The sequence below is a fragment of the Solanum lycopersicum genome, chromosome 4 (assembly GCF_036512215.1).
Source record: "Solanum lycopersicum chromosome 4, SLM_r2.1".
NCBI classification, from domain to species: Eukaryota; Viridiplantae; Streptophyta; class Magnoliopsida; order Solanales; family Solanaceae; genus Solanum; species Solanum lycopersicum.
This window is the reverse complement of record NC_090803.1, coordinates 65,041,169-65,060,666: the sequence shown is the minus strand read 5'-3', so window position 1 is coordinate 65,060,666 and position 19,498 is coordinate 65,041,169. Positions and strand designations below refer to the sequence as shown.

At 34.9% G+C, this 19,498-nt stretch overlaps 5 protein-coding genes across 5 annotated transcripts; 1 reads left to right on the top strand and 4 right to left on the bottom strand.

Moving 5' to 3' along the window:
- Positions 1-21: 21 nt before the first annotated feature.
- Positions 22-2,683, top strand: LOC101258557 (probable carbohydrate esterase At4g34215). The gene is made up of 2 exons (XM_004238527.5): positions 22-842; positions 1,622-2,683. The coding sequence occupies exons 1-2, from the start codon at positions 156-158 to the stop codon at positions 1,877-1,879; spliced, it is 945 nt and encodes a 314-aa protein (XP_004238575.2). The 5' UTR covers positions 22-155; the 3' UTR covers positions 1,880-2,683.
- A 1,064-nt stretch (positions 2,684-3,747) lies between these two features.
- Positions 3,748-6,574, bottom strand: LOC101246050 (protein RICE SALT SENSITIVE 3-like). The gene is made up of 7 exons (XM_010322015.4): positions 5,518-6,574; positions 5,387-5,440; positions 5,118-5,249; positions 4,921-5,029; positions 4,675-4,716; positions 4,525-4,581; positions 3,748-4,410 (listed from the first exon to the last, which is right to left on the bottom strand). The coding sequence occupies exons 1-7, from the start codon at positions 5,661-5,663 to the stop codon at positions 3,886-3,888; spliced, it is 1,065 nt and encodes a 354-aa protein (XP_010320317.1). The 5' UTR covers positions 5,664-6,574; the 3' UTR covers positions 3,748-3,885.
- An 819-nt stretch (positions 6,575-7,393) lies between these two features.
- On the bottom strand, positions 7,394-11,227 carry LOC104647186 (protein RER1A). The gene is made up of 3 exons (XM_010322014.3): positions 10,601-11,227; positions 7,845-8,025; positions 7,394-7,727 (listed from the first exon to the last, which is right to left on the bottom strand). Exons 1-3 carry the CDS (start codon positions 10,954-10,956, stop codon positions 7,674-7,676), a joined length of 591 nt encoding a protein of 196 aa, XP_010320316.1. The 5' UTR covers positions 10,957-11,227; the 3' UTR covers positions 7,394-7,673.
- A 345-nt stretch (positions 11,228-11,572) lies between these two features.
- Positions 11,573-13,133, bottom strand: LOC101258257 (cyclin-J18). Its single transcript, XM_069297418.1, has 2 exons — positions 12,995-13,133; positions 11,573-12,406 (listed from the first exon to the last, which is right to left on the bottom strand). Exon 2 carries the CDS (start codon positions 12,273-12,275, stop codon positions 11,580-11,582), a length of 696 nt encoding a protein of 231 aa, XP_069153519.1. The 5' UTR covers positions 12,276-12,406; positions 12,995-13,133; the 3' UTR covers positions 11,573-11,579.
- A 2,207-nt stretch (positions 13,134-15,340) lies between these two features.
- On the bottom strand, positions 15,341-17,766 carry LOC101245757 (F-box protein At1g47056). Its single transcript, XM_004238078.5, has one exon. It carries the CDS (start codon positions 17,333-17,335, stop codon positions 15,731-15,733), a length of 1,605 nt encoding a protein of 534 aa, XP_004238126.1. The 5' UTR covers positions 17,336-17,766; the 3' UTR covers positions 15,341-15,730.
- Positions 17,767-19,498: the final 1,732 nt, after the last annotated feature.

Sequence of the window (19,498 nt, the reverse complement as noted above, 5' to 3'; positions counted from 1 at the left end):
TCCATCCAAAAAATAAAAGTTCCAATTATAGCCAAACCACATATTTAGCATTTTGCTAGTAATTTTTTTTCTTTAATTATGGATTTTCTAATTCTTGCTTCTTCCACCACAAGAACAATTGAACAAGTACAACTCTAGGTGATACAATATCGAAAATGAAGGTGAAGATGAAAACGATATTATTCAATCTCAGCAAGAAGTTACAATATGCATGTGAAGAGATACTGTTAATGTTGATGTTTGTTTTTCTTCTGTTTTACTTAAGGTGGATCACAAACCATAACTATCAACATCATCTACTAATCACAACTCGAAGCACAAACAAATTGAACAAACAAATATTCATATTAGCAGGACAAAGCAACATGGCAGGGCAAGGAGGTGTACACAATTTTACATGGGATGGTGTAATACCTCGCGAATGTCAACCTAATTCAAACAATATTCTTCGATTAAGTGTAACTACCAAGTGGGAAATTGCACATGAACCTCTTAATTACGCGGTTGATTGTCTTCATAATTGTGGAGTTGGTCCTGGAATGGCATTTGCTAATGCAATTCTTAAACAAGATCCAAATTTTGGAGTTATTGGTTTAGTACCGTGTTCTAAATCAGGTACTGGAATACATACTTGGATTCGTGGAAATATGCCTTATGATCAATTGATAAGTAGAGCTAAGTTTTCTCTTAAACATGGAGGAACAATTAGAGGGTTATTGTGGTTTCATGGTGAAAGTGATACAAAGGACAAGTATACAGCAAGATATTATAAAGCCAAAGTGATGAAGTTCATTCAAGATTTACGCGATGACTTGAAATCTCCTCTGCTTCCTGTTATTGTGGTAAACAATATATACTTCTTTTACTATTCTTCTTCATAACAACTTCTGTCGCTAAACAACAACTAAACCTCAACTAATCATACTTAACGACAAATTTGTGAAGTCTATTCAAAAAATCATGTTAGATACTGGCTATTTTAGCGATCAATTTCATAACTAATTCCTTTTATTTGTGTAGTATAGTTAGGTTTCATTCTATTATTATGCTTGCAAGTTGCAACTTTTCTTGAAAAATTGAGCCTATACATGCTTTTGAACAAATTCTTAGCTTTAGTGATGGTATAAGATCTAATTTGGAAATTTTAGTGTACTAATATTCTCTTTCATATTCACTTTCAAGTGATTTTCGCACACTAACAAAAAAACTGTGAACTACATTGGATTTTCTTGGAATTTAGTATGAAAATTTAAAGAAAACTTATTTTCATGTAATTTTTTAGAAAAATCCTCATGTAATTTATATAAGATGATAATCCTTAGTTACCACGAATTTAATTTAGGTATATTGGCGGTGTTATATGTTATCATATGAAAAGTCTTGATATGAAGAGTTACATATCGTTGTAGGTCAATTTCACCGGATGTGGTAAAAAAAACATATATTGTTAACATACATAACTTAAAACTCAATTGAAACAACTAGAATTCCTTTTCAATTTTCTTAAACCTATATGCAATAACATGTTGAATTTATTTTTTTCAATTGGTTATAATAGGTTGTTTAGTGAATTTTTATTTTTATTTTGTAGAAAAGTAAACTAAACTATTCTATTTTACAGGTTGTTCTACGTTATCCAAAAGAACCATTTGATAGAAAATTTAAATTTGTAAATGTAGTGAGACAAGCACAGATGGATATTGATCTTCCAAATGTAATAAAAGTGGATGCTAATGATCTACCAGTTGAATCAGATGGGCTTCATCTCACAACTCAAGGCCAAATCCAACTTGGTAATAGGATGGCTCAGGCTTTTCTCAACACCAAATTTCAATCTCTTAAATATGATTCAAACAAGATTTATCATATGAATAGCTAGTTGTTTCGGCCTATGTTGCTCGAACCCTCTAAAAATGTTATTAGGTATGTGTCAGATTGTCCAAAATTAAGTAGAGCAATTTTGAGAAGCTACGACATGGGTGTGACAAAATTTTTTGAGAAATTCCTGCAATGTAGATCCCACTCCACTTTTTCTTTGTTAAGATTGTTCCTTTTGATACTACATTATTCGTATCGCCTTTTGGCCTACTTGTATGTATTCGTGATGGTACAAGTTACATAATATACTAATATTTTTTAACCTGAATTAGGAAAGACGAGTTAGAATTTGAAATTTGTGGTTTAATATTCCGACTCTTTTAAATTACCGGATACTAAATGAATAATTTGTATATATAACATATTTGATAAATTTCTTAAGATAAATACATATTCAGACTAAAGCTACCATTACTAAAAAAGCACCAATATCCCTTTGAACTAAGAAATGTCGAATGATTATTTTAATAGATATTTTGATTGAATTAATGAAGAAATAAATAGAAATAGAAGCTTTTTTACATGAAAAATAATGAAGTTTTTCGGTATTTCAGTGAAAATCTGTTTTTCACCATTTGACATTCTAGTGAGCCGGTTTGATAAAAAATGAATTCAAAACGTGTTAACAAAAGCCTCTATAACCTGTAAACTGTACTCTAATTATGCACTCTCTTACGTGAGTAACGTTTTCGTAACATAGGGACCCTTTGAAAGAGCATATATAAAAACAACACGTATTATTAAATCAGTACTCACATTTTCATGGAATTTAATTAGCATCTTGTCCCCAAAATAGTGTAAAGGAAAAAAATATCAAGGCTAGGGACCATCCATACTGTCTTTGTGCTACAACTTTCTTTGCTTTGTCTCCCTATTTCTTTTTTATTGTTTTAATTACTTTCCAAGATTAGCACTCATATATCAAAATTACTTCCTAAATATAGAATCTAATCTTCAACTTTGCTTCCCTAATCTATACTAATTATCCTCCTAGCATTTCCAATTAGTAAAACTGTACTTACTTATCGTTTCATAAGAAACGTGTAAAATGAAAGTGGACAACTAATATAAGACGGAACACACGGAATACTAACACATTTATTTAGCGAATGCATTGGTCCAGAGCTGGTCCTTTTTAATAATTTGGTGTAACTGTATTTTTTTTATTTTAATTAGAAAAGTGGGAAACAACTAACAAGTAGGGCAAAGATCAACATCGAGCTGATCTAACCATTGATGTGATATGTAGTAATTAAATTCTTGAATGGAAGGACAGTAGCTGACAATTCATTTAGGGGAACTCTTTCAAAGGACAATAATTTTCTTCCCTTACCTTACTTAGAACCTTAGACTCGGGGCGGAGCTACGATTAATTTATATATCGTAAATATACCTTACACTACATAAAAAATGATCATTAACGGCAGTAAATTCTTGATTGTCGTTAAATATGTATTTTTAGCGACAATTAACACTCTTTGTATATGTCCCTAAAACCTTTAGCAACATTAGTTCTAATGACACTTAACTGATGCCGATAAAGATTTTCACACTCTTTATTGTTTTTTTATAGTGTTATCCATGACATATAAATTATTAATTCCAGCGTGATCACAAGCGAGGCCTAGAGGGGTGGGGTGTATGTAGACCTGGATTCCAGAGGTTGTTTCCTATGACTGATTTGCATAAAATGCAATGACATAATCTTACAATGATTTATTGATATTAAGTGCTCTGATAAAAATTATTGAGTTCACGTGAATCTATGGATGTCGTGTAGATCCATCTCCACATACAAAAGTAAATCCAAACAATATGTTCACATTTCTTAGAAAGTGTATATCCAATAAATAATATGAACAGAACAAATTGCTAAAGATTACTATGTCATTACCATATAAACATATAACTCAGTACCTTATCAACAAGTTAAAGCTAATTAACAACCACTAAAAGATCCCTATGTAATTAGACTCTTTGCAGTTTGTTACTTACACTAAACTGCAATTAATTTGGATTTGGAGCAGCCCCTCCGTTTCCTAATTGTCTAAAACCAACCTCAACTACCTTATTTTCCAGGCCTAAGTTCTGGTTTAAGGAAAATTGATCATTTTCCTCATCTGTCTCAAACTTCAAATGGCCTAATTCATCGACAACCTTGACATCCTTGCTTGTAGTGTTCCTCGTAACTCTGTCATGTAAAGAACTCATCTCATGTGCTGCATTAGCATAACAAGACGGTGCTGCTATAGGCATCGACCACAAAGGTAGACTAGCCATAGTTTGTGGGCTATTATAGCCAAAGTTGATAGACTTGAACGGAAACTCATGAACTCTTTTCGACCCAATTATCTGGTTTTTGTCATCCATTTGATTATCCGTCTCGTTAACTAGAGTGACATTGTTTGGCTTGTAAGTATATGGATGTTGGATTGGCAAAAATGGTCTCTGAATTGCATAAATACCCGGTATGCTCTGAAGGTAGCTGAATTTCCTCTGAATGTTTAATACTAGATTATGATCTTCAAATGCCTACAAGTAGTCATGAACAAGTTATCAGTGAAAACACATGAATGGCGTAGGATTAAGTAGCGTTAAGAAGGAGGAAATCGCGTCAAGTAGCAATAGATACGAGACGAGAAACACCTTGTTAAATGAGCCAAGCTGAATTATGCCTTCCCTAACAGATATAATAGCAATAGTCTGCCAAAAAAACAGAAACTTTCCTAAATTAAAATCTTTGAAAAATGACATAAAGAGTGATAATATTTTTCTCATCAGCTAAACTTTCATTACCTGAATGCCTGAATTAAACTGAACTCCCCAGGCTCTTGGTTGCTGGCAAAAAAAAAAACGCAAACACAACACTTGTAAGAATTGTAAAAGGAGGGCGAGAGAGAGAGTCGAGCCGGTTCAACTGAACTCAATATTTTTGATAGGGACATAGATATATATAACGCGAAATAAATACTAAATTTTGAGCTGATAATCTAAAAAGTTCAAATCTTGAGTGAGGAGGAAATGAGGACTAGTGGTGCTTACAGCTTCAATAGACATATTCCATGAGCAAGTAAAGTTTGAATCTTTTTCATTTGGGGCATCTTTAGACACCCATCTGTGACTATTATCTGCTGCAACTTTGCCCACCAATCTGAAAATTTTATTACAAAGTTTAATACTTGTACGTAATGTAATTTTAGCTCATTCTACTTATCAAACCAGAAAATGAAATATCTCACCCTTCACCAAAAGAATAAACCTCATGAGACATTTTGAAGAAGATTTCAGGACCAAAATTTATCGTTACATGTTCCCTTTTCGATCTTTCACATTCATAAAAGTCACAAAAACCATCTTCCCAAACAAGAATCCTGAAATAAAATCAACTCAAATTATTAATAAAAATCACAAATACTACTAGTTCAGATGAACCTTAGTAGCTCAGTTGGTTGACTGTCCCGTAACTCCAATTTACAAAAACAAATACTCCTAGTATTAATATCATTACCAGTTTCTCTTGTTCCCTTTAGCGCGATCAAGCAAGCCTCCTCCATGATCCCATCTGCAACAAAAATCAAGAACAATTTACTAACACTATTCTTAGTAATGTCCAAATTTTGATTATTAAAATGTGCTTACTTAGGTGGAGGATAATTTCTTGGGACAATTCTCCAGAAAACAGCATAGACCCACTCAGAAGCATTAGAAGAAGAGTCAGAGCAAGTACAGACACTTCTAAGTGTATGTTGTAACAGACAATTTAGCATGGGGAGTCCACCTTCCATTTTCTCTCTTTTTTTTTTTTTTTGTTCTAGAGAAACAAAAAGGTGCAGAGTGTTCTACTTCAAATCACAAAAGTTGATGAGAGGAAAGAGATGATCTTTATTGCCTTTTAATATGAGTGTGTGAAGGAAACTGATGAATTTAATTGAAACATCTTACTAACAACTGTTTTTCTTGTTTTATTATACACTGAATATTTCATTCGGGTTAATAGTAAAGTTATCTTATGTATAGTCACGAGTTTGAGTTGTGAAATCAATCATTGATGCTTTATAACCAGTGGGGGGCCACCCTTTCGTTTAAAAATAACACTGTGTAGATAAGTATTTTGTTCTATATTAACGTATATACATTATCTGTTGAATCTCCTTAATTTCTTTGTGCATTTTGACCATGGTCGAATACTGCTTGAACATAGAAGGGCTTCTAACTAGGATATGATAGGCTCAATTACACTGTTAATGATGGATGCAAGGACTGTCATTCTGTCACTTTTGTGACAAAACTGACAGCTGAAAATATAAAAGCCAGTTTTAACATTCAAATAAGCTTTTATAATACTATATAATTTTTTATGTTATATAGTAGTTAGTAGGTTTTTAGGGTTATGTACTACTATTGCTTTCGCAATGAATATTAACCAACTTTTTGTTCCGTTATAGACCACAAACCTACCCTCTCCTTCCTTTTTGAGATATCAATAGAGCATTTTATTCATCTTCAAAGTTGAGGGACCCCTCTCAACAATTTCCTTCGATTTGTGTGTACTTCAATTATTATATTGAATATCTACTATCTCACACTAGCTAGCATAGGTATAGCTTTGTCTCACTCTGCTTAGAGAAATGAGTAAGCATATGATCAGACTGCAACCCTCTTTTTAAGATTAATAATATCAGCAAATCATCTGTACAAATTGGCAACCCCCAAAAGATTCCCAAGATTTGTACTTGGGATAGAGTCTGGCAAAATAAATGGTGGTCCTCCACCAATCTTCTAAAGTAATTGGCATTACATTCATAATGAACAAAGCTGAAAGTGACCCATTTCCCCTTTTAAATGCAACCATTCATTTTATACATTGCATCACTGTACAGACTACAAACTACTAGGCTTCCCTTCTACAATAATGTTATGTAGAGATAACGTTATACTCAAATCATACTGGGTTAGATAAATGCATACTTGACTTAAAGACCTAAGTATATATTATAAATGGGATAAAATTTACAAATAGCTACTATTCGACCCTCTAATTGAAAAATAACCATCGTCTTAAAAGAACAACGCATATCATATGGAAGGGAGGTCTAAAGACTTGGAAACTACAAATTGGATTGTAAAAGAGACTATTCAGGATAAAAGATTCCAATGACAACTTCTATTCGTGCCCCTAAAATTAATTCTAATCTATAACATAAACCTCTAAAAATTATATGCTTATACCATCCTTTTCCATCGTATAAAACTGCTGCATCATAGTGATAGATTTCATTTTCATTACACTAATACGGATTAGGACCAGCAGAAAACCAATGGTTAGCAGCAGTTCAAAAGTGATCAAGAAAATGTCTTCTTGTAGCGGTAAATCAAAATGAGAAATGGTATATATGACCTCAACCCTTGAAAAAGTAGTTTTCACTGCTCTGTGGTGCATGGCGATTTATAGGCAAAAATTAATATGCAGCAGTAATTGACAATTATACAAGAACTTCAACAGGGATGTGCAACCTGTTAGAAACTACTAAGGTTGAATTGAATAAGAGCGCGGTTCAAGAATGAGCTCAATATTGACATCCAGAGGCTAGCTTACAGATAAACGAAAGAATCAAGATGTGTGGCAGCTTCTAGGAGAACTAAGTTTTATAATCTAAGAACTCATTGATAATCATATATTCAATGACATAACCCAAGCTCAGAAACCTATCCGGTGAAAAATACAGCCATCTAGGCGAATTTGTATCAAAAACAAATTCATTCCCCACCATAAAAAGCTCATTCCACTTTGAACCTCAAGGTTTGGAAACACTTCTCTCATCAGTTGATGGTGCTTTCTTCCCGTAACGCTGTAGAAAAGAAGTATTTCCAATCATTTTCAGAATATTATGGTAAAGTACAGAGGTAATGCAGTCTGGCTAATGTGAAAAGACACCAACGTAATTGGAGCTAGATTTTATATGTACCTGCTTGCCAAATGTGAAGGGCACATATTTATATTTGACCATGTGCATTATTTGCCTCTTCATCGTTGAAACAAACAGTACCAACCAATAGAATAACAAAATTGGCCAAAATACAGGCACATCAAAGGCACTGAAGAATGTCAACACAAAAGCAATGCAGACTGCTTTTGATAGTGAGTACCTGCCAAGGAAAAGAAAATTATGCCAAACTACTAATTCAAGAAGATAATATTGCCAACAAATCTGGATGATGCCTACGACTAACGGAAGTACAGGCAAATAAATGAAGCGCACAATGAAAAAGTTCTGCTATATGATTAAGTGATCGACTTCAATGGGAATCCTCGGAGCGCAACGCACCCAAGGGTGTGGGCTAGTGGTTAATGAAGCAGGTGCAAACCTTGGAGATTAGAGTTCAAATACCATCCACCTTAGCTTTGGTAGGCAAGATTACCTAGTACATGTGCAAGTGGAAAGCAACACTGCATCAGGTACATAGTGGAATACTTGAGGTATGCTCAAGCTGGCCTGGACACCAAGCATCAGTTTAAAATAATAAAGCACGCAAAGATATTGCGAAATAACAAAATTCAGATAACTAAGTGTGTGTAAAGGAGGAAGGTCTAGAAGAAGTCTGCTCTGCCCTTGCACTGGCTGAAGCATATCACAGAAGCTCAAGGTCAACAATTCATATTCATCCCGGCTACTAAAACTATTACAACATCGGATCAGGAACCATTACTGGGAGAGACAAAGAACTACTGGGTGGAAACCAAATAGACTTGGTGATCAGCATGACTGGTCAGAAGCTGGTCCCCAAGTTTACTTTTCTTTTTCCAGACAATCTGAACATTTTGAAAACATGGACAGTTTGAATTAGGACATTTCCAACCTGTAGAAACTTGTAATAATTGATTGACACACTGACCATCATGATAGTGCTGGTCAACCAATTAATGTGGCTTATGAGGAACATCAATTATTAGGAAATAATCGAGTTAGGGCTGTAGCTATGAGTACTACAGACGGTCTCACGAAAGGAATAAAAGAGACTGAAGCAGGAGTTACTATAACTGTTCCAGTCAAGGATGGCTACATCATAAAACAAAAGCCAAGGACTGTGGAACTGCTGCACAGAAAAACATCGACAAAACTGCACCATAAAAACCTATATAACCTAATAGCAGGAATGGACCAACATAATCCCATGATCAGGACAACACATTTTGAATACTATCTATAATTATTAGCTGATTAAGATAAGTTGTCCCATGTAACTGAGAGCTTCCAAATAAAATCACCTAAGCTACTCCATATAATCACAGAACTTCCCCATTAAAATCACTCAAGCTAATAAGAAGCATTTATACTAGTTACATGAGTTATATTCAACTCCAGTTAAGAGACATATTGCAAGAAAAGAGAGCTCATTCGATCATTAAATTTAAAAATATCTTGAAAATAAAAATATGGTAGGCAACACGAGGATTTTATTTTAAAAAATAAATGGTACAGAAACAAGTACAGTCGATGAATAAAACAAATGACATTATTTATACAGCCAATTCAGTAAACAGATCTAACCAAGCCGTATGTCATTGCTTCATGCTCGGTGCTATCGACACATGAATTCTTATCAGTAATAATACGTGCGTTTCCTATCCATCTATTTCCTTTTTTTGTAAGTAGGATTTTTCTATCTATCAAAGTTATGTAGGCAGTACAAAACAGCTAATTGTGATACTATTAATTTATTATCCTGTCATATATGAGATCCATAATTCAAATTAGGAAAAGAGTTTTAGGGCAGAATTAGGATGCATCATATTTCCACCCTTTTTTTACAAGGGATGCAACATATTTTCATGCTTTTGAGCTTTGAGAGACTCTTCCAATAATTTGCACTGATTGAATTTAAAGAAATCAGACATCCCAAGCTATCTATCTCAATCTCACGCATAGCATGCTGCACGATGGAGAAACTAATGTTAGAGCATCCTCTTTAGTCATACGATAAAAATCTGGATTGTTGGAGTTAGTAGGTTCAAATGCTGAACGATTCAACCAATATTGCATACTAGTAGAGTGGAAGGTCAAAGGCACCACTGAAAAAAGTCCAGAAATACCAGGTCAAAACAAAAAATAAAATGTAAATTTGATGCCCAAAATGGTTTCAAGCTAATTCCGCCAAGCATTGTATCTTAAGCTTGGCTAAGGGTCATACTACAAAATAGTTTAAGAAAGTAGTTTTCCTTCTATCCACTCCGAATCTTCTATTCTTTATCAGATCCTAGATCATCATGTGAAGACCGGAATAGGTAGCAATTAGCAAACAGATCAGAAGTTTTTTTCAGTGGAGCATAAACTTCCATAACCATGAATATACAACAACATAACTAAACTCATCAACTCAACACTTCTCAGCAGATTCAAAAAATAACTATGCTGTGGAATGTACAAATGCTTATGTGAAATGCGAATTCTTAATTTAGAACATAGTATTCAGAAACCCAAAAATATAAATCTGACTTTTTAAAGCAATCCACATCTTGACAACAACACATCTTAGCATCAGATTTGATTTCCTACCAGAAATTAACCATCAGATTTGATCTCTATTCACAGAAACTATATGAAAATCAAACTGCATAATGAGATCGCAAAGCAGATGCATATCAAACAAATCTAAACTTCACAAGTAAGCAAAAAAAAAAATATGTAAATTGGCACATAAATGAGTTAGATGGATGAAGCACCAGAATTTAAATTCAGGAAGGCGACGAACGAAAGGGCGAAACTCATCGGATCCGCGAGTGGGAAGGGTAGGACCGTCAACTTCTGGATCGACTTGAGGGGAAAGGAAAGCAATAAGGAGCTGGATTATGTAGATTCCTAAAGCATATGTGATGATGTAGAAACCTTGAACCATGAACACGCGAATAGCAAAGATGAAAGCGATCGTAGCGAAGAAGATCCACCGATAAAGGATGTGAGGTGTCGATTTATCCAGAAGGTGTTGATATCGCTGTGATAAGGTGAAGGTCCACTGAGACACGGCGGAGGAAGTAGAAGAAGCACCGTCGCCGGCAACTGCTCCGCCACCGACGTCCATTTTTTATTTTTTATTTTTACTTTTTTACTTTTTTTTTTTTTTCTTGAAAGGAATTAGGAATTTATGGTATCTGAGAAAGAGTGCGAGAGCAACGAGGGGAAGTTAAACGAGTCCGGATGTGCTTTAAACAGGTCATTTGTTTTTTCTGTTTTATTTTATGCTCTCATTTAATTTTTTATCCCTCGATGTAAATTTTTATTCTTATATTACCATAATACTTCACAAATTTTAATTAAAATCGAGATCAACTTATTTGACAAACAAATTATGCAATTAAATAGCTTTTCAGATAGTGAAATGCTTTATTGGGCTTAACCTGGACTTAAAATTGAGGCCCATAATTCTAGATTAACAGCTGATAACATTGCACACCCTGTCCCATTTTGAGTCATATTTATTGATAATAAACATAATTGTAATGTAATGTGGTTGTTACATTAAGTATTTTTTCCTGAATTTTTCACTTTTGTATTTCTTTTCGTAAACTGCTTTTCTATGCCTTTGCTTGAGCTGACACAAACAACTTTTCTAATTCAAGTTGTGTACACGTTATCCACTCTAGACGTTACTTGTGGGATTATGATTTGTTGTTACATGAAATACAATAACAGTTGAGTAAAATTTCAAGCTTCAAACACGTACATTAGAATATTTTTGACAGTGACTACAATATCCTCCTCTTTGCACGAAGTGACAAACTTTACCCATAGAAGAATGGGGAATTCACTCTGTTGCAATGGAACTGTGATTGCGTATGCAGCAACAACAATCGATGCGGCTAGATGATGAGAAGAACAATTGAAAGATGAAATCTTCCCCTTTTCGTATACCAGATCCATAATATCCATGCAAGCTTCCAAGCTTAATTGCTTTCCAACTCTGGCAACTTCACTGAACTTTAAGAGTAGATCTTCGAAGAATCGGAAGGGAATGCTTTTCATGCCGATCTCAAATTTCAATACCTCCATTAACACTAGCTCAGCTTCCAGAAAATCCTTTGTTGTAAAATGCTGCTCTTTAATGATGTTGTCAGCTAGAGACTTGAAGGATTTGACACTTAGAGAAGGAGAATCGTGTATTTTGCTTGAGATCCATATTGCAACAAGGGCAAATAGCTGCAAATTGCTTTCTCTCAGAGGCTGTAAGAGCCAGCTCTTAGCATCTTTAGTTCCTTCTCCGGTAAGAGATGGGTAGAATCGATCGGCGAAAAGTGACAGTGCCGAGTATTTGACGATCGGAGAAACTTGAAGGTCCTGAGCTGATTGAATGAGGAATTCTACAAGACGAGCTAGCAAACAAAAACAAACCTCCTTCTTCATTCTGCAGTTGTCTGAAATGCCTAAAAGAACCAAAATGTTGAAGAAATTCACCGCAACCAAATTTATCTATTTGTCCTGGTGATGTTGGAACCCAGTGCGAACAAAATCAGCAGAAGAAACAGTCCAGCGGTCTGAAATCATAAAGGAAATGAGTATGATTGTCAAATTTGTTTAACAGGGATTTTTCTAAGGTTGAATCGATCGAAAACTGCTACTAATCAATGGATCGGAAATCCAATTCAAATATGGTGTTCACAGTAACAGAAATACTGTTGTTAATGACACCCATAGTTTACATATGAAGGGTTATAAAACGTTGATTGTTCTAGTATTTTTATCGACTTTCACCACTTCATCGTCTATTTGATCATATAAATGCGGGATTAGAACAAATATTCTTACAGCTCTGCAAGACGAACTGTATTCCTTGGTTCAGACTCTTTGAAGTTCTACGAGCTTCTAACGTTCAAATCTCTATGGGTGCAGTTTAAGGCAAAAACATTGTCAACAGATCCAATACTAATCGAACTGAAGATAATCGATTGACAATATTTCAGTGTAAACGGAACGGAAGAGTTTGATGAACTTTGCAAACATATGAATATTGAAATATCAACTGATGAGTAACCAAACCTTGACTTGAAACATCTTTAAACATAAAGAAAATCATTATCAAGCAAGTGAAAAGCTTACAAACCAATCACCATAACACCACTTACCAGATGAAGTACCAATTACTGAAGTAATTTTGATCACCAGCGCAAGACGAGAAAATTCTCAAAAACAACAATAGTATCGCTACATCAAGCAAGACAGAAAGGAAGCAAAAGAATCCTTCCAATACGAGTGAGTTTTCCAAGTCACAATCATGACAACTCACACTGTCCATTGTTTGGGATTTGGTGGTGAACAAAATCTGCACAACCCCATCATTCAGAAAAGAGAAACATATATAACTGTTATGTTTCAGCAACTAAAAGGATAGCCACAACCCTGACTTTGTGTACAAGAATCAGTTCATGCAGCATAACTGAAGTTCTTACAGTGTTAGTCATAAATCAACTAAAGGACAGAGCTGTTTGGTCCACTGGATCCATATAGAATGATGAACTACGATTTGCTTGTTTCACCAACAAAAAATGATAAACAAAATTTGATGATTCATTCTCAAAGAAGCAAATATTACTGCTATAGTCTGTCTATGGTAAAGAACACAAAATTACACCGGACAATTTAAGATAACAATTCAATACCTGCTACTAACCAAAGCATGAAGAAAACAGCAAGATACAGTTCAAAAACACCAGGCATCATCTAACTAAATGAGCAACTTTGTGTTGATAGTTATACCTACTCTCTAAGAACACAATTCTCCAAAAACAATATTCAACTCACCACTGACAATGCAACTTCCCGAAGGTTTTTCACTTGCCTTCATATGATTTTCAAAGAAAATATTCAGTAAAAGTGACACAAAGCATAAGTAAACTGAAGGGCTTAATACAAAACCAACTAAAGGACAGAATCTGGTCATGGCACCAATAAATCAGGCATGCAGTTCAGACTTATAGAGTCGTGCAGAAGAACAAAAAAAAAGTTGTGTTTACGCTATTACAATGAGTGTCACTCATCTTTTTCTTTTTCTGATAAAGTAAGCTGATTTATTCATTTGATTTAGCTAAGTAATTGCAGGCAATGGCCCCAAGGGGAGTATGATTAAATTTTGGCCTTCAAGGAGAACACAAGAGGAATTGGTACGAAAAAGAACTACAACAACCATCCTTGATCTCCATTTCTTATTCAAGACTACGCCCTAGAAAGACAAAGCTTGACATAATTATATTCTGATTACAAGAAGTCACCAAAAGTTTCTTAATTAGAACAGAAACAATTATGTCAACATGGTATCACACAAATACTAATTTGTGGCCCCAAACCCAGAGTTTTAACTTACAACTCTGTTGTTGTCAGTGTTCAGGGAAGTGTGAAGCGGAAAAAAGCGATAAAGGCCCCGCTTCACACTTTAAGCGATGAAGCACTCACATACTCATTCTAGTAGGTGAAGCATAGAAGGCTCGCATCGCTTCGCCGCGCTCGCTTTCCTAAATACTGGTTGTTGTGTCCTATGCGAACTGCAGAGCCTCTAGGAGAGTACATCTACATCTCAACACCAATGAACCAGAAAGTTTGGCGTAAACATCTAGAGGTTGATACCTTGACTTCAACAATATCTTGATATAATAGAGAGTCAATTTATACTCTAGCTCTAAGCATAAACAAATCCATGCTCTAGTTCTCCACATGTTTCCTAAATGTCATACAAGTCAAATAAGCACTTCTTTTTTTTGATAACCAAATCAGATAAGCAAATTGAGAGAATGATATAGAAAGATTCAGACAGTTAGACTTATAGGCATTTAAACATTTATCGTAGCATATCAAGGCCTTGAAACACTTCCTATTTCAGTTAGGGCTACAGCTTTGACTATTCAGGCCAGACTTTTCACCAATGTTCTTCATTTACCAGGTGAATCACACTATTGCTAACTTCTCCCCCCAGATTCACCAACAAGAATGACTCCTGATAAGGGCACGTCCCAAAAATATAAAAATGTACGAAGTTTAATTGTAAAAGCCGTGGAACAAACAAGTTGCAAGATTATTGAACTTTGTGTTTTTTCTTTTAGAAAGGTATCATAAATTTCTATAAGAGAAGTTTAGTGAAGTTGATCTCAAAGCAAGCGGAAAGGTACTTGAGAGAATGGAGGGCAGGGGCCCCTAATCGAACTAAAGGAAGAAATGTGGATTCCCCTAATTAGCTGGAAACGTTTTCTTTGAACTCAAACAATTTGACTTCATGCTTCCCGTAATTAATAACATGGGAGTGAATCAAAATCTGGACTTTTTTCTGTTTGAGTAAGGTAACGGTTAGAATCAAAATTTTGACTTCCTATTAGCTTAAAATGTGCATATCCTAGTGTATAAGAGTAAGCAATAGTATGATTTATGCACACTTCTAGTTTCTTCTGTTCTCCATTCAAATGCCTAATGAGTCAAGAAGAATGTGTTCACAATATTGAATCTTTCGCACATAGTAAATATATACAGAAGAGCTTAGCAAAACATAAACTGATAAAACACGTAGTCCAAAATCACCAACTTCTTGGATTATAACCTTTTCCTTCCTTTCTTTTTCAGAAGATAGAATGTTGAGTCCTCTCCCAGGAGAAATGAAGAACTCCACGTTGAAGGAGCATACCAAGCCCAAAAATAGCATCAACATAAGCAAAAACAAAAAGAAGGAAAACTCACGAACAAGGTCCAACCATGAAGGCTGAATCTGTTGTTGCATTAACTAGCATGCAAATTCAAGAATATATAAATGTAATAAAAGTCAAATAACTTCAATAGCAGAATATTTGAGCATAAGATTGATCTCAGTCAACTCCTTTTTTCTAATTATTTCTGGAACTGGAACTCGAACTCCCACCAAAGCTCGACCACCTTCTGAATGTGCAAGCCACCAGATTCCTTCCTGTTGCAAGTCCTAGCCTGGCCTTAAAGGAATTTGACCTCCCAGTACTGCTTGATGCAATACTTACACCTCTTACTTGGCCAGCCACCTGCCTAATTTCATTGCCAACTTCAGGCAAACCACCATCACTGGCACTTGCATCAGGATTTTCAGGTTCAGGTGTATCCAAGTTCACAGCAACGGAGCCCCTAGTTGTCCGCAACCAATCTGCACTTCCAGAAGTCACCAATCTACATTTCTTAACCTTTACTTTTACCAAATTTGGGCATCCACTAGCAAGCGCTTCCATACCCTGATCGGATACTGGGCAACTCTTTATACAAAGTTTTCTTAATGCAATACATTTCGCAGCTATGCACGACAGTTCTGGATCCCCAACAGTTTCACTTCCACACAGAGCTAATCTCTCTAAATTCAAGCAATTTGTAGCCAACTTCTCCAAACTAGCACATGTTGGATTCACACCTATTAAAACCAATTCTTGTAAATTGGGGCAATGTTTTGCCACAGCAATTAACCCATCATCACTTATCCTGTTAGTCTTCCACCCATCAATGTGAAGCTTTCTTAGAAGCTTACAGTTTTCAGCAACAGCCTTTAGACCATTATTAGTGCATTCAGGCGTTTTCACAAGGTGCAGAATTTCAAGAATGGAACATTTAGATATAGCAGCAAGACCGGTATCACTGACCTGAAGCCTCTCAAGATGAATTTCAACAAGTTCACTGACTTGTTCAGCAATCACTTCCAGAATCTTATCCCAATCTCCAGAACAACGGAACAGCTTCAGCGTCCGCAAACTCTTCGATCCAATAATCAACGGTCCAAAACACTGTCCATTGTAGAGTTCCTTAAGGCAAATAACTCTCAGAGAACCCCCTGCAACACCAGGACCAATTGGCTCAGCTGCAGCCCCATCTGTGATACCACGCAGCCGCTTCACGGACAACTCTTCCAGAGCCGAGCAGTTATTCAACACGGCGTTCATCCCTTTAGCTCCAAAAGCACAAGATCCACAAGATAGTTTCTTCAAACCCTTACAGTTCTTCGCAAAAGATTCCATTCCAGCATCAGTAAGCTCCCGGCACGACCGAAGCTTCAAACGAGTTAGGTTCCGGCACCTTAAAGAGATAAGCACCAACGCCTCATCCCCAATACTCGCAGATCTACGGTCACATTTCAAAGCGAGTTTCGTTACCGAATCAAACCTAGAGAAAATCACAGGAACAACAGCCACAAGTTCCGATTGTGCATTAAGCGAGAGACGGTGACGGCTCTGGCCTTCCACACGGAGCCAACGGCGGCAGACGAGAGAAGAACTTTTCCGGTCACCTGAGCTAAGGAAATGGAAAATGCAAGCTAAACACTCATCAGGAATATTAGAAGAATAATCAAACTCTCCTACATCGAATACATCGATAACATCGTCGGAATCATCAATTTCCTTCATAGAAGAAATCACCGGCGAAGATCTAGACTTTATACGGTTTTGAGCTCCGGCGACGGTGGAAGCTGACTGACCCATCCACCACTAGAATAACAAAGATAGGTCAAGGTCACTATATCCACTTACTATTTCACCAGCCCTTTTGCGTTCGTCTTTTTCGGATGAAGTTGCAATTTACAGGTGAGTTTGATAGCGGACCTGAAAATAAAATTAGTTCGGATTTAATTCTAATTTACTGGAAGTTTGTTAGGGATAGCAAATGTTAACATTTTAAAATTACTCCTCTCCGAAAATACATATAGGTCTTTATTAAAAATATATTTTTTGATACACCATCGTAATAATATTTAATATTAATTGTTCTCTCTCTAAATTAATACTCAAGATGAATCGATGATTATTCCTTTTAATAGAATTAATCAATTGAACTATTAAAATTTACGAGTATTTATCTTGTGATATGATATTTTTTATTTGAAAGATGAAAAAGTGCGTGCCGTGTGGGCTACCTACATGTAAGTAGGCGTGCCCGTTGGGTTATTTGAAAGAGCGAGAATAGTGGGACATGCGGAAGGAACACGGTAAGAAAAGTAGATTGAAACATGCAAGTATTTCCTCCACCAGTGCAGTAAAGGAAGTCACATGTGTATCGTGTGTCTATGCAATTTGATGCACCTGTTATCTTCACCCTTCTACTTTCAAAATCAACTTTTTCTTATCCTCTATTTTCGTAGGTCAGCTAATTATTTATACGAATGAGTTGAGATCGATTTTTTTTAATGTTTTTTTGAATGATTCTGTTGTACAGAATTTATCTTACCGAGTAATTTTTTTTTTTTATCATACAAAAATGGGTTTGACCCATTCCCACTCTTGTTGCTCTTGCCATTATTTATTGAACAATCCAATCATTCTAAAGTTACAACTATTGATGGAAATTAAACAGTCTTATCTGTTCTTTTTTATGTGTGGCAGAAGAAATTAAAGAATCAATTAATTCTTGCCTAACTGAACTCCTAAATATAACAATAAGGGGCTCCAATGGCGATATGATTCCGCAAAATTGGCAATCTTGTCTGTTGGTGTGTTATAACACACATGCATCAACATTGTATAACATGAGAAATTAGCTTATTATATACCTTTATCCTTTCATTATAGCTGATGTTTTAGCTCTACAAAATCATTTTAGAAATTTCATCATTTTTTCATCGGAAAAGGGTATGAAATATCCTTGATGTATTGAAAATGATATAAAATTACTCTCCGTCCACCTATTTGCTCCAAAATGCTCTTCTCATCTACCATTGGTTTCAAAATTGATCACTTATTTAACTATTTTAAAATTAAACTGTTTAAATATTTTTTAAAATACTTGACACCCAATTAAATTTAGGTTGAACTGCTATTTGGGAGGACATTTTCAATATGATTCTCTTTTAAACTTGAATTCAAAATTTACGATTAAAGGTAAAGAAGTAGTACATCCCAAATTAATGAATGCACTTTTTTTAATATAATTTTATAACTATTTATGATTTGTTTTGAAACCTTTAATGTTATTTTTAAAAAGTTATCTACTAAGAAATAATATCACATAATTGAGACGAAAGAATAATTAAAATGAACTTAGTATGACTTTTAAGTTTATCGATAATTTTTATTTAGACACTTGAATGTATGATAATTTACTTCTATATATATTTTCGCCTCAAAATTTTAAAAGCACTCATTGGCAGTAGCGTTCCTGTTGTTGCATTAGTAATGTAACGGGTTTATTAATTTGGTGGGATTTAATTAGTAATGTGTGGATAGTGAATTGATTTATAAATTATACTAATAAGTTAAATTATAACAAATAGTTGAGTGTCACGTATTTTAAAAAAATATTTAAATAGTTTAAATTTAAAATCGTTAAATAAGTGGTCAATTTTGAACCCAAAGGTGGTTGACAAAGGCATTTTGGAGCCACTAGATAGGTCGGAAGGATATTTTGGAGCCAATAGGTGGATGAAGGATAATTTTATACCATTTTCAATACTTCAAGTGTATTTTAGATCCTTTCCATTTTTTCATTTATTTTATTGTTAAAGAAGTAACTTTTTTTTAATACTAATTAATCATCAAAATATTATATTATATATTTTAAGTTAAAATGAATAGAAAGAATTAAGTGTTATCAAATTTTTTGAAGGGGGTGGTCCCTTAATTAAAGACCATCTTTGACTTAATGTTGATAAG